General features: G+C 34.3%; 1 protein-coding gene across 1 annotated transcript; it reads left to right on the forward strand.

Annotated features, from left to right (window-relative positions):
- The first annotated feature begins 1,902 nt into the window (after window positions 1–1,902).
- On the forward strand, window positions 1,903–14,651 carry LOC129257181 (NADH dehydrogenase [ubiquinone] 1 alpha subcomplex assembly factor 3-like). The gene is made up of 5 exons (XM_054895454.2): window positions 1,903–2,117; window positions 10,539–10,743; window positions 10,972–11,038; window positions 11,692–11,792; window positions 12,665–14,651. Exons 1-5 carry the CDS (start codon window positions 2,026–2,028, stop codon window positions 12,752–12,754), a joined length of 555 nt encoding a protein of 184 aa, XP_054751429.1. The 5' UTR covers window positions 1,903–2,025; the 3' UTR covers window positions 12,755–14,651.
- The last annotated feature ends 1,302 nt before the right edge of the window (window positions 14,652–15,953 follow it).

The following is a 15,953-nucleotide window of genomic DNA, read 5'->3' on the forward strand; positions in this document are numbered from 1 at the left end:
TCGTGCTTCGCGCTCGCATTATATTAGTTTTCATTATGAAAAAAATGTACTTTCTAGAATGCCCAGATTACAGTCGGGTAGATATGATCAAAATTATTGCAAAACCGTCAAGTTGGGTATGGTCATAGAGATATATCTCTATGGGTACGGTATATATACAATTTTTTGCTGAAAGTTGTAGTGTATGGTGTCTAATTCAAGAATCCGACGGGTGCCACTTGGGCATTTTTTTTTAAATTGACGTCATATAGCTAGGCCTCGCCCAATTTTTGTCTCACCTGCATGCACCGGGCACCTGCATAGCAGAGTGAGACTATAGGCGCCGCTTTAGGCGGCGGCGTCAACACCAAATCTTAATCTATAATTTTTAGTTTTTGAAATGACAGCATAACTTAGAAAGTATATGGACCTAGTTCATGAAACTTGGCCATAAGGTTAATCAAGTATTACTGAACATTTTGCCTGAGTTTCAGGTCACATGACTAAGGTCAAAGGTAATTTAGGGTCAATGAACTTAGACCATGTTGGGGGAATCAACATCAAAATCTTAAACTAAGGTTAAGTTTTTGAAATGTCATCATAATCTTAACCTAAGGTTAATTTTTTTAAACGTCATGATAACTTAGAAAATATATGGACCTATAGTTCATGAAACTTGGACATAAGTTAATCAAGTATTACTGAACATCGATCCTGATCATTGAGTGTCACGTCACATGACCAAGGTCAAAGGTCATTAAGGGTCAATGAACTTTGGCCAAATTGGGGGTAGGCCTATATATAGGCCTATCTGTTGAATTTCCATCCGTAACTTTGAAAGTTTATGGATCTGATTCATGAAACTTGGACATAATAGTATATAATCAAGTATCACTGAACATCCATGTGCAAGTTTCAGGTCACATGATTAAGGTCAAAGGTCATTTAGGGTCAATGAACTTTGGCCATAATGGGGGAATTTGTTGAATTACCATCATAACTTTGAAAGTTTATTGGTCTAGTTCATAAAACTTGGACATAAGAGTAATCAAGTATCACTGAACATCCTGTGCGAATTTCAGGTCACATGACCAACGTCAAAGGTCAATGAATTTTGGCTAGTATCTGTTGAATTACCATCATAATAAAGTTTATATGGATCTGATTCATGAAACTTGGCCATGAGAGTAATCAGGTATCTTTGAACATCCCGTCCGAGTTTCAGGTCACATGACCAAGGTCAAAGGTCATTTAAGGTCAATGAACTTTGGCCATGTTGGACGTATTTGTTGAATTCTCTGTAAGTGTAGGCCTGTTGGTCTAGTTCAAAACGTGGATATAAGAGTATAACCATGTATCACTGAACATCTTGTGCGAGTTTCAGGTCACATGACCGCAAAGTCAAAGGTCATTTAAGGTCATTGAACTTTGGCTATTTTAGAGGTAACTTACTATATTTGCTGTCATATAATGTATAAAATGTGGATATAGGGGTAATCAAGTGCACTGACAAGTTTTAGGTCACATGATCAAGTTCAAATGTCAATGATCGTATATAGTATTGTATCATTATATATGAATGGTGTTTTTTGTGAATAATTATATTAGTTTTCAAAGTCAGCACTGCTACTATATCGCGTGATGCAGGTGAGACAGCAGATAGTCATTCCACTTGATTGTTTACCTCTTAAATATGACTTTCATATTTTACGACATAAACATGTCATGTTTTTATTAATAAATCATCAACATACAAACTATGCATCGCATAAACAACTTAATTGACTAATATTTACAAATTAAGATTATGAAGTGATCAGGAGAACAAAGAAAAAAATCATCGGCGACTTGTTTATCTAACTTTGTTAGTGGATACATTTTCAAGGCACATGAAAGAAAGAAAGAAAATGAATACCGGTAATTGACATGAGAACGCAGAGCAGCACACCTATGCGCGGCCCGCGCGCGCGCCTGATCGACGTTGCATAACAATCTCCGAGTATGGGTATAGTATTGTGGTGTATACTCGACAGCTAAACATTAAACATGGCATCTAGTTTTGTCTCTGGGTTCAGAAGTCTCGAAAAGACTGCGCTCTTCCACTGGAAGTTTCTTTCCAGCTTGTCGTCTGGCAAAAGGTGATTTGCAATTTCGTATTGAAGTTTGATATTGGGCCCCATCATTTGCTTGTTTGCTGGTAGAAAAGTCGGGAGCGGGAGGAAAGAGTAAATACATTTATTTCCACATTTTTGTTCATTGACCATGACGTTAGTTAGCCCATGTACAATTCGAACACATTTATCACAGAAAGATGATATCACCCGCTCACTTGCGTAGATCAGAAATTGCATACCGCGATAATATAATTGGCGTGGCCACCTAACTGAAGGAAGACATGTGTGCTTGATTGAGGCGCTGATGTTGCTGATGTCTTTTGTTGTCTTTTTAAATCATTTATTGGTATATTTATTTGCAAATACATTTTTTTCATCCTCAGTCTTATTTATAAAATCATCCTGATTCCTGTGTCTGTGACTCGTTACAAAAAGTCTTAACTTGATGTTTGTGCAGGTTCCATTCTAGACAGCTGTCAGCCGTCTGTTTCGAGGAGTTTTTTAACATTTTTATTATTTTTTATTTCTCCTCATACACAGATGGCTCGCTATCGTGCAGCCACCATTAGGGGATTAACAATGCAAAATCCCCCCGACGGGGCTCATCGATTTTTGCCTTTATTTCATAAAAATATATAAAAAGAACTGTACCAAAATAAAGTCAAGATTATTATTCCGTTTTGGCCTGAAATGCACCAAACGGGGAAAATAAACTTAAAAGGGGAAAAAACAGTGACTTACTTCGGCTGTCGCGCAACTTCACTTCCCTGTTTTATCCAAACTAAATACATAAACATATGGCCATTGTCATGAGTCCCCTGTACAGATTGAGCTAGAACTTCGGTCTCTGTATTTGGTGAGTGGAGCCAACGGAGTTCAGCGGAACAACCAACATAACAGAGACCGAAGCTTTTGGTCTAGTTCCATTCCAGAAATCAGAAGCTTAATTTCTTACTTTCCATCCTGATTTCACTCCATAAGACCATATCCATCCTTCAGTTAGCCTCAAAATTGGTGATTTAGAGCCAGCATCGAGTTCCTCACACATATAAATCATTCTTTTGGAACCCAGTTCAGATCTAGATATAAATCTTGCATGTAGCCTTTTGTAGGTGTTTACTTATGAAATTATTTATTCATGTTTAGATATTTCCTCGTTTATCCATTCATTCATTCGTTTATTTATCTTGCATTAATTGATCTATTCTTTAGAATTTGTCCTCAGGGTGCAACAAACCTGCTTGCCTGAGGCAACTAGAAATGATGTGTGGGCAAGCATTTCTCAAATTCAATTGCCCGGGTTTAAGAAAATTAATATCAAAATGACGGTAAATTTCAATATCTTTTGGATAAAATAAGAACTATCATATGTCGAACCGGCAACTACAGTGCGTATAAAAAAAAGGGACCATTTTGTAAAGTTTGTCAAAATTTTGTTTCAAATTGTGGGCCAGGGACAGTCTTATACATTCCCGGCTATGTCCCGGGACCCCCAGGGCCAGGAATATAATTGAAAAGTGCATTATACCTCCGCCAAACAAAGTTTGAAGGGGGTATATAGGAATCAGTGTGTGGTCGGTCCATTGCAAATCTTGCGCATCAAACTCATTCAGAAAGTGAATGTAACCCTAATATTTTATGGGACTCTTAAGTGCACAATTACTGGTACTTGTATAGATTATTGTACACGCAACAAGAAAGAAAAAAAATGTAAAGAAACAGCTATTAAAAGATATTCAAAATTTAGATAATAAATTAAGTACTGATACAGATAATAATCTTGACACTTCTTGAGGAAAGGGAACTGTTATTAAAAGTCATTAAATGACATCTTAAATGATGAAACCCAAGGTTTGATTATTCGCTCTCGAATTCAATGGACTGAAGAAGGCGAAAAGAGTTCCAGATACTTCTGTAACTTAGAAAAAAAGGGTTGGAGAGAAGAAGAATATTTGTAGATTAGAGGATGATAGTAATGACACCATCGTAAATCAGCAAATCATATTGGAAAAAAATTCACTTTTTTTATCAAGCCCTATATAAGAGGTGTTGTAATGATGATACATGTAATTTGGACAATTTGAATCATTTTTTAAAGTTCTATTGAAACTTCTCGATTAAATAAAGTTGACAAATGACAAAGCGTTTCTTGAAAACTGCAGTACTATTAAAGCAAGAATTGTTTGAGACACTTACTTTAATGAGTCATAACTCATCACCAGGCTACGATGGCTTACCTGTGGAATTTTATATTGTATTTTGGAAGGATCTTTCTGATATGCTTTTGAAATCATTTAATTTTTCTCTGCAAAATGGGCTAATGTCTACTTCTTAATGGAATGGGGTTATTACTCTGATACCTAAAAAAGACAAGGATAACTTATATCTAAAATTTTTTAGACCTATTTCTTTACTAACAGTAGACTATAAGATTTTAGCCAAAACTTTAGCAAATCGTTTGAAAAAATGTCTTTCAAACCTGATTCACCCTGACAATATTCGATTGATCACAGATATTATTGAATATACAGACTTGAAGAAAATTCCTGTTGCAATTCTTCTGCTAGATATTCAGAAAGCTTTTGATAGAGTTTTTCACAAATTTCTTATTAGTGTGTTACATCATTCTAATTTTAGTAATAAGTTTGTTAATTGGATAAAGATGTTTTATTCCAGTCAAAAAAGTTATGTATATAATTATGGAAATTTGACAAAACCTATTAATATGGAAAGAGGAATTTTTCAAGGGTGTCCAATTTCCCAAAAATATCTTTGCTAGCAGATGATTCCACATGTTTTATTTATGGCTCAGAATCCTCTTTAAAATATTTTTTCGAGACTGTAAGTAATTTTTCTAATTGCTCTGGTTGTATTCTCAATATATCCAAATCAGAAGCAATATGGATTGGCTCCAAGAAAGGTTCTCTATTCCTTTTTTCTGATAATGGTTTAAGGACGTTCCACAGTTAAAGTGAAATCCATGTCATTTTCACCAAACTTTGCACATATATACTTTAGAACCTTAATATTCGAAATATGCAAAAATTAACATAGGTCCATGTGCTTGATTTTTTGCTATAGAGCTTCAAAGTTCACCCAATTTGATGTTCTTAAGAATTGCGCATTCAAAAGAATTTGGCATTTTTAGACCGCCCAAGATTACTACAATGAGTTTAAACCTCCATTACTCAGTCAAAATACATGAAAAAGTCATCAAATTTCGCAAGAGAGTTAATAATTGTATCGTTAGAATGGAGAATCTATTAATAGTGCTATTTGTTTGCAATTTTAAGTTTAACAGCACTGTCAGTTCTTAAAAATGGCGTAAAAGATAACAAAATCCCAATCTAAAAAATGTAAAATTTCAGTAACAAACTACAAACGTACAATAAATGCTGCACTTTATTCAAAATCCATGTCATTTTCACCAAAATTTGCAGAGTTGTAGAGGAAGGTATACCTAAGAGGTACAAACATTAAAAAATAGGGGTTCATGTGCTTGTTTTTAAACTATCAGCATTTTTATTAGAGCAAATGTGCTTTTTAAAACACCAAAAATGGGCCGAATGCTTAGTATCTATGTGAAGAAAAAATCAAAACCACTCTACCATTTATTCAAACTCGGGGTAATATTCGTGATTCTTGGCAGCACTGCAGAGTAAAGTATTTTGAAATTGTAGAGAATATTTTTTTGAATGGTCCATGGAATAATTCAATTTTTTTGCTTCATGAAATAACGCATCGGATCTGCAGTTAAAGTGCAGAAGATGAGAAAAATCAGCTCATACCCCCAGCTAATTAATCACCTGTTCATCCATTGTGACGTCAGCGCGCAGAGTGTAAACTATGCGCAGATCATAATGCGCACAAATATAACTGTGGAACGTCCTTAAAGTGGAATAATTTTACTTTCAAAACTTTTAGAGTCCATTTTTCTTTGAATACAAGTCAGCTTTATGAACTCAATCATAAGACCAAACTCAAATCCATTGAAAAGACTTAAAATCGCTGGCTTCCAAAAAAACTTGTCCCTGGTAGGCAAGATCTGTGTCGTTAAGACCCTGTTGTTGCCGCATCTCCTTTATTTTTTCGGTCTTATGTGTTAAAATACCACAAAGTTTTTTTCAAACAACTGAATACTAAGTTGTTTAAATTCATATGGAGTGGTGGCAATGACAGCATCAAAAGACTACTCATGTGTAACGATTTCTCTATGTGTGGTTTAAGAATAGTTGATCCCTACACTTTTTCTCTTGCACAAAAAAATGTAATGGGTTAAATGCTTTTTGATGATGATTATAAAGGCATGTGGAAATCTATTGAAACTTTTATATTGGATGATTTTAGTATTATACAGGATATTTTATGGAAAATGTGTGCTCCGGAAAGTATTCTGAATAAATTAACCTCAAGTCAATTGGCTGAGTCTATCCGAACATGGTATATATTTAGGGAAAAATTCTCTAAAGCTGAATATGATACACACTTTTCCTCAATTGGTTCTTGTCAGTGTAATTGGTTTATAGAAAGTTAGAAACATTTGTTCAAAGTAAAAAAATTTCACATACCAGGATTGGCCAGACAAAGGTATTATTGTATCCCCCGAACAGAGTTCGGAGGATACTATGGATTTGGCCTCGTCGCGCGTCCGCCGCAGAGATTTTCTTGTGAGCGCTCTATCAGCTGCTTTTCTTCTCCGATCATCTTCAAATTTGGCATGAAGGTTGAGTATGGTATAGCGAAGAAGCCTATTGATTTTGGTGTGGGCGGAGACATCATTGCCATGGTAACCAGAGTTTTTGTGGAAATATAGCAGAGATGTCCTTGTGAGCGCTCTACCAGCTGCATTTCTTCTCCGATCATCTTTTTATGTGGCATGAAGGTCCATTATAGTAAAGCAAAGCCGCCTATTGATTTTGGTGTGGGCGGAGACATTTTTGCCATGGTAACAAGAGTTTGTCTAGCCCACCAGAGGTGAAGGCGAGACTGAGGGATCCAAACGTCCGTCACAAACCTTATGATACATAACTCCACAACCGTAAGTCACTTTTCAACCAAACTTGGATGGTAGATGGACTTGGGGGACCTGCATGTTATGCTGCAGTCGGAGGTCACATGGTAAGGTCATTTTCAGGTCAACATTATAGTTTACATGCAAGACTCTCTTATGACACCTAACTCCGCAACCGTAAGTCACTTTTCAACCAAACTTGGTTGGTAGATGGACTTGGGGGACCTGCATGTTATGCTGCAGTTGGAGGTCACATGGTAAGGTCATTTTCAGGTCAACATTATAGTTTACATGCAAGACTCTCTTATGACACCTAACTCCGCAACCGTAAGTCACTTTTCAACCAAACTTGGTTGGTAGATGGACTTGGGGGACCTGCATGTTATGCTGCAGTTGGAGGTCACATGGTAAGGTCATTTTCAGGTCAACATTATAGTTTACATGCAAGACTCTCTTATGACACCTAACTCCGCAACCGTAAGTCACTTTTCAACCAAACTTGGTTGGTAGATGGACTTGGGGGACCTGCATGTTATGCTGCAGTCGGAGGTCACATGGTAAGGTCATTTTCAGGTCAACATTATAGTTTACATGCAAGACTCTCTTATGACACCTAACTCCGCAACCGTAAGTCACTTTTCAACCAAACTTGGTTGGTAGATGGACTTGGGGGACCTGCATGTTATGCTGCAGTTGGAGGTCACATGGTAAGGTCATTTTCAGGTCAACATTATAGTTTACATGCAAGACTCTCTTATGACATCTAACTCCGCAACCGTAAGTCACTTTTCAACCAAACTTGGATGGTTGATGGATTTGTGGTACCTGCATGTTATGTTGCAGTCGGAGGTCACATGGTAAGTTCAAAGGTCATTTTCAGGTCAACATTAAAGTTTACATGCAAGACTTTCTTATGACACCTAACTCCGCAACCGTAAGTCACTTTTCAACCAAACTTGGATGGTAGATGGGCTTGGGGGACCTGCATGCTAGGGTCATTGTCGCCATGATAATTGTATTTATTTGTCAAATTTCTGTGTGAGCTCTATATATCGCAATGACGGATGACGCGGTGGGTTCGGGGGATACATGTGCTCAGCTGCGCGACCCGCCGAGCATCTCTAGTTTATAATGGTGATCTACTAAATTATCCTCACCCTGGTATTTAACTATTTGAAGACATTATTCTAGACTTTGGTATAAATGTTCAGGACAGGAGGAAAATACTATTTTTTGATAAATATTCTAGCTGATTGATTAGTTACATTGTACCTCTGACTTAACCCCACATGAAATTCTTGATGAAATCAGAGCCACACTCTTGACAATATGCATATAGTATTCTAATTAAACCATGTGTTCCAGAAAAACGTATAGCTTTTTGGAATGTTCTCCATAACAAGGATGGGGTCAATTGGGAGAAAGTTCTTGTAAAAAACTGTAAGTGCACTATAATGACACGTGTGCGCCCTTTTTATTTCCAGTTCATGAAGCAATAGGTTTCTTGTATAAAATTAAAAGGAAGGACTCTCCTAATTGTTCTTCTTATTGAATGTCCTGTTGTAAAACCCATTTGGGATGAAATTATGAAAGCTATTAGTAAGGAAACCAAAAAGCCTGATCTACAAAATGTTTCAAAATTTGAAAAAGATGTTCGGATATATTAATGATAATCCCTTATTTGTTTATTTTGCTTTAAAAATGTTATAAAGCATATTTGACCTCTAACAAGGATATTGAATATCGTATTGCCAAGAAAAATAATAAACTTACAAGTCATTTTCGGAAATGGAGATTTAAGTTGTAAGATATTCTATCATTATTAATTTTGTAACTGAAGAATATCTTAATATGCCTTTTGAGGATGGAATTTCGTTAATCTTTAATAATAGCTAAATCAGCTGATGTTTATCCCTCTCTTACATTTTTACCTGTACTATACTATAAGGGATGAGGAATACTGGTACTTAGAAGAGACCAAGGGCCCGTTTCTCAACACCGTCATAAGTCTAACTTCTTGACTAAATCGGAGATAGTGAGCTACTTGTCCGCTAACCGTTTCACGAAGCCCTCTTTACCAAGATCGGGTACAACAACCTCACTAAATATTTATGACACCTCCGAACCTGTCTTAACTTCTTTCTTAATGACGTAGTGGCATCACGTGGGTAGACTATGACATGCGAAAGTGCCTAGAAATTTTAAAATTATAAACTTACGTAATCAATCATATAGGTTGAAATTACATCACAAAACAAGTGGGTTAATGCATTCAATGATAATTGTAATACAAAGAAACTATAAAAACTGTTGGTAAACGCCACAAAACCATTAATTTTGAAATAGTAAAATGATTTAATCGATAAAGATTCTACCACGTCAGGCCATCCATAACTGAACTCGTATTTGTTGTTTTCAGACCCCTATTAACAGTTGGATGAATTCTATCTCTAATTTATGCATATAATTTGTCCAATATCGTATCTTTCGGTATCAATGATTAAAAATGTTTTGTTAAACTATATTTTGATGACGTTTGGAATCGTAAAAGTCCGTATAATTATCATCATTTTACAAAGAAAACCGTTATGGTTTACTTTCGTAAACTATTAAAATTGGGTCTCCCGGGGGTACCCATCTCAACGTCCACAAGTGATTTTTTAGTCATGAAATGAATTATTCATAATCTAATTTTCTCTGCAATTGAATGCTCCAGTCTTCATGGTCTAAGTATGTATGATGCATAATTCACCTGTGCTATTATTTTGAAAAGATTTATTTCCCAATTCATCGTAATATTTGCAATTTTGTAATGATTTTTCTTTTTGAAAATTATGCTATTTTGTGACTAAGGCTACGTCTCGTCTGCTCTTTTTACCGATAGTATCGATATCAAGGTATTCTAGTTAGGAAGCCTTTCGAGAAACAGGTTTAGTAAGATTGGAACTAACTCCGTGGTTGGTGGATAAAGATATGACTAACTTGTCCATGTGTTGAGAAACGGGCCCCAGGTGACTGCTTTTTACTACTTTTACTACTTAATCACTTATTATTTGTTGATATGCTGTACTTTTATTTTTTTCTTATTTTTTTTAATTTCTAATATAAACTAATAATGTGTATGCTGCTCTTTTATTTTTTTTCTTATTTCTTTTTAAGTACTTGTATTGGTTATTTGTGATTTGTTACACAAAATCATATAAAACTCAATAAAACTTTTTTTTTTTAATTATCCTTCGAAACGGACAAAAAAAGTTCTGGATTCTGGAAACTGTTAATTTAAACTTGACGTGATTTGTACCAAGATTTTGCAATTACATATACTTAAACATGTTTAAATCACCAGTCTCCATCCGTTGTGACCTATAGTACTTTATTCATGAAAACACATTGATGACCCTTTGTCAACATCCTGGTTTTTACTGTATGTACAGGTTACTGAGTACAGCTTCAAGATGCACAGGCAAGCTCCAACCTACAGACGATGAAATTTACACGAGAACAACCATCAGTCTCCTCTCAAAAGAATCTTCAGATGTTCCTTTTATCTCAAACTACAGCATCCAAGGTTTTACCATCAGTGGAGATAAGGTCTATGGGCCAGTAGCCATCTTGCCCCGCAGTTTGGTGTCATGGAATGTAAGTTTTGTGTAATTTGGTTGAATTTTCTTCTTTGTTTTTGAAAGAGAGGGGAAAGATAATCAGGGCATGTCAACAGCAACAAAAATATTATTATGTATCAGTAATTACAAGATTTTGTTTGACTAAAATGCAATCTATCAGATACACTTGTATTTTTAATAGAAAAGAGAGCTTTAGAAATAAAATTTAATTTCAACTTCCACCATGTTTTTTCTTTTCTTTTAGATTGCTGGATTGCATGATATTCATGAAGATAGTTTGTCTTTGTTTCATCTGATAGAACCTAGTATTGGTAAGTGCATGTGTCTTTTTTTCTTCTATTTCTTAAACATTTTTGTTTCTCATGTTTATTTTATGTCCTTTTTTGTAGTAGATAATTTCTTCTTTTCTGTTTCCCTTTTCTTTTTTCCCTTTTGATAACCTTGCCAACCTGCAAATGAAGTTTGATTAGGGGCATATAGGAGTAAGCACATCATGGTTTGGTAGTTGGTCTGTCTATTGCAAATCGTACTACTTCTTCACTTTTTGCCAAGTACACACAAGACTTGGCAGGTACTGTGTTGCTGTGGTAAAGACATGACAGTAAATAGGGGGGGGGGGTCTTGCAGAGATATTTTTTAATGTGTTGGGTACTGTAATGCCATGGTAACATCATCTTGGTATAATTCAGGTAACTTTTGAATGCAACAAGCACAGGTCAATGAAAAATTGAGCAAATATTTCTATTATGGACAATTATGTAGTTTTGAGATAGTGACCAGTGAAACATAATTTTTTTTTTTTTTGAAAAAAATATAATTTTACAATAACCACTATTATACAATACAGTTAGACTGAAATTTTTGTAGGTAAATCTAATATTTCTGATTTTGTTTTTAAAATTGACATCAGATGGCCTTGTATTTGAAAACTTGTCAATATTTTTGTTCCTCTTTTTCCCCATAGAAATCTTGGTGATAGGTACAGGAGAAGCATATCACAAGCTAACTCCAGAATTACACAAATTCATGAGGTTAAAAGGAATAGCACTTGAAGTTCAAGATACGGTGAGGAAACTCCTCACATTTTTGTTGACAGGGTCACAGGCTGTTGAAAATCAGGCATCTTGTCTGAGGAGACAATAAGTGTTATTCAATTTATAAAGATGTATCAAGTTGTAAGCTGTTTTGTGTATGAAAAAAAATCAATGATTGAGCTCAAGTCACTGATAGCAACTTCAAAAATTTTCTGGAAATAACTGGATTGGATTTGGTTATTGTGGGTGAAAACCCTCTTCTGCAATTCATGTTAGAGTTCATTCAAACCATCTGCTTATAAGTCGACAGAGCCATGAAAAAAAAGAGTTGATGACAATTTCAATAAATGTCTGTGGAACAATTATTTTATCAAATATACTGTTCCAAATTATGTATACTCTACATACATTTGCAATCCGTCAGAAATTCTATGAATATAACCATTACAATAGGAAAGTATTGATAAAAGCATAAAACACCAGTGACCGCCTGACCTGGATTTCATTGAAAATATATTAACTTTAATATTTTTCTTTGTGAAATACTGACATACCTTTTCTTTGGCGACCACCTGTATAATTATACCTGTTGTCGACAAAAACATATGTTCATAAAGACCTTGAGTGGTCTTTAAAGACAGGATTCAATGTATGTGCATCTCACTCTGCACCACAAAGGAACATCATAAACATTTATTACATTAGTTTGTCAGAATATAATAGGTTTCTAATTTTAACTATAATAGGCCTAATACAGGGACTTCATTTAAAAAATCAGCAATTAGTTTCTGGATTAGGGTTATTGTGTGGATTACATTTGTAATGGGCATTTATGTATCTCATAGCGATGTTTGTTAGAAGAATGTCTTACTGTAAACCATTTCCTTTGTTCTGTCCCTACAGTCTCATGCTTGTGCAACATTCAATTACCTTGCCAGGGAAAGTAGAGTGGTAGCCGCAGGACTTTTACCTCCAGAAAAGGTGACCCGGTGATAAATCTCCAGAACATTTCTCAGTGATATTTATTGACTTTCTCAAAGTTCAGCATTGGTCATTTTGATGCAACCTACACAATGGCTTAAGAAGAGGTAGAAAACGTCACCCTGGAACAGACCTGTGTGCTTATATAGCCCACTCATGGATGTATCTTCCTGAAGAACCAGATCATGTCATGATTTATTGTTAAGTATACAATAAATCCATTATCTACTTAAAGCCATTTCCAGCAAGCTTCAAAGATACATAAACCAATTTTGTATTGCAGGCAAATTGGAAAATGTTGCCTTGAATTGGATGGTCAGTTGAGCTATGCTTTGTCATCTTTCTGATCAGTGAATGTTGTTTAAATATGAATTATAAAAAGATTGGACGTTATTAATTTCAAATGTATTTCAGATATTAACTTGGCATTTGCCCTGTGTGTGATTTTGAGTTTTAAATATACCACATGAATTGGGTTGCTAAATTTGCTGGAGTACTATTTTTGTTGATTCTATTCATCCCATATTTTTAGCAAAATACATATCCTACTCAAGAATTGAAGCAGGGATAAATAATGCATTTTGAAAAGTAAAGATGTTATAAATTTTCTGCTTTAGACAATGGAAGATTGACTTGTACTGACTCAATGGTACCATATGTATAATTTACTGTAGACTTCACAGGAACAAAATCATCATCAGTGCCCTTAGAGTCAGGGATGAATTTTACCATATTGTTTTGTTTTCTCCTTTAAGGTTAAGTCCACCTCAGAAAAATGTTGATTTGAATCAATAGAGAAAAATCAGACAAATCGGATGTAAAATAAGAAAGTTATGATATTTTAGAAATTTTGCTTATTTTTCACAATACAGTTATATGCACAATTTAGTTACATGCAAATGAGAAAATCAATGATGTCCCTCACTATTTCTTTTGTTTTTTATTGTTTGAATTATACAATATTTCAATTTTTACAGATTTGACAATAAGGACCAACTTGACTGAACCATATAATGTTAAACAATGGTAATTACACATGTTCCAGGCAAAATAAAACTTTGTTTCACAGGACAATGAGGAAAAAATGTGAATATTTCATATAATAAAATACAAAAGAAATAATGAGTGAGTGATGTCATCAGTTCCCTCATTTGCATACTGACCGGGATGTGCATATGAAACTATTTTGTGAAATTAAGCAAAATTTAAAAATTTCATAACTTTCTTATTTTACATCCAATTTTGATGAAATTTTCAGTGTTGTGCTTGTTTGATTTTTCTCTTTTTATTCAAATCAACTTTTTGTTGGGCTGGACTTGTCCTTTAAGATACAGAATGTTGGTATAAAAATAGGGACTCATAGGCCCATGACTTCATTATTACCAATTGATACAGTGTAAAATAAAAAATGACAACAGAAGATAACAACTTTTCCCTGTCATTTATCTTATAGACTCACAAGTCACAACCATACTGACTTGAGTTTTCATGGGCTCGTGAACCAGATCTACACATATCTGAATGAGGTTTCCTCTTAATTCTTTGAGAATTGGACTTTGTCATTGATTATATTAGATACATGTAGTATCATAATCCATTTTGGTTTAGAATGATTCATTTAAAAAAATTAATTATGTACTATAAGATATACATGGAGAGGGGGATTTTCAAACAATAAAATGAAGAAAATAATATCCATGTTCCTGCTGTAATCACAGTAATATCATAAATTTGAGAGACAGTGGCTCTTCATAATATATTGTCATATTTGTATTCACGTTTTATTAAGTATTTTGGATATAGAATTTTCCAATAACGTGTTTAAATTACATATTCTTGATTTGAAAGAATTAAAGAAAAGATATGCATATTTCACCCAAACTATTAAATCATGGATATGAAACTGAAAGATATGTTCTACTCTTGTCTCTTTTTTTTTATAATAGTTTATTCCACCAGTACAATTTTTAAGAAGTAAAGGAGATCTTCTTCAGTCTTAAAGGTATTTTTTTTTTAAACCTGATGTTTATTGTGTGTTGTACTTTATAGAAGTCCATATGGAGAAAAAAACGCCCAGGAGAAAAAAAATAATAAGTCCGTGCAAGCATTCATTTTCAAGATATCTGTGACTGAAAATTAATTTATCTCCTGGGGGGTCTAATAGTAACACATGTCGTGTATGGAATAAAATTGGGATATGTTTCTGGTCACTTCAGTTTTTCACCTTTTTGAAAAACCAGATATTAATTTTCTGGTACAATTTTTGAGGGCTTCATATTTTTTTGCAACCTGTCACACACACAGGTGACAAATGGAACCTTGCAGCTCAGATTTTTTGAAAAATCAAATCAATGTTAACCAATGCCTTTAAAAGAAAAGAAATCAGTGACAAGTAAAAGAAATAAGAGCTCATGATTTGTTGATACTGGCATCTGATTCTACAAGGGAGGGGGGAATAATTTCATTTCAAGCAACTTCCAAAATGCTTCTGAACACGTGTTTGTAAACTGTTTGACTGAAATGATGTACATATTAAATGGTCCTAAAATGAAAAAATAGAAAAAAAAACAAATAATAAAATACTGTTTTTTCTGCAAGAGAAATACAGAGCGTGGTTTTCACTAGCCGCAAAATCAGGTTTATTGGCAGGATTTTTGTTGTAATGTTTGCTTTGGGAATATTGTATAATGATCTTTAAAATATTTGAATTAAATATGTAAACAATCTGGCCAAATAGTAAATAGCTTTGATCATTTGGAAGTAGGAAGAATATAGCTTTTGGTCCCCCTCAAACTTTAAAAAAAAAAAACTTTCCTATTACTTTCATGGCTCTTAAACTTTATATTTGGGTTTCTAATTCTTTGGAGACTGGCAATGTAAAATTACATATAACTTTATAAAAGACTGGGACTTGGACTTTTCATCATTTCACCTTTGAAATATTGACTGACTTTATTAAAACATTAGGAAAGATTCTGCTATCAATGAACCACTTCAAATTCCCATCAAGCCAATAGAGTGTTGGAAAATACTTTTCAACTGGACAGCAGGCCTACTTCAATTCCTACCTCCAGTGGAAAACTGAAAGAAAAATCTAATACAACTTTTCTGTTCCAAAAATATGTTTTATTGGTTTTAACCATACTATGAACATAATAATGACTTAATCATCAGGTTACAAGATAATAATTTTATATAAAGACTAGTAGTG

This window comes from Lytechinus pictus, chromosome 3, assembly GCF_037042905.1.
Source record: "Lytechinus pictus isolate F3 Inbred chromosome 3, Lp3.0, whole genome shotgun sequence".
Taxonomy (NCBI): Eukaryota; Metazoa; Echinodermata; class Echinoidea; order Temnopleuroida; family Toxopneustidae; genus Lytechinus; species Lytechinus pictus.

Excerpts from the sequence above, each read along its gene's own strand:
- LOC129257181 (XM_054895454.2), top strand. The coding sequence starts at position 2,026 with ATGGCATCTAGTTTTGTCTCTGGGTTCAGAAGTCTCGAAAAGACTGCG. Across the intron at positions 2,118-10,538 it reads AGCTTGTCGTCTGGCAAAAG|GTTACTGAGTACAGCTTCAA; the intron begins GTGATTTGCAAT and ends CTGTATGTACAG. Across the intron at positions 10,744-10,971 it reads GCAGTTTGGTGTCATGGAAT|ATTGCTGGATTGCATGATAT; the intron begins GTAAGTTTTGTG and ends CTTTTCTTTTAG.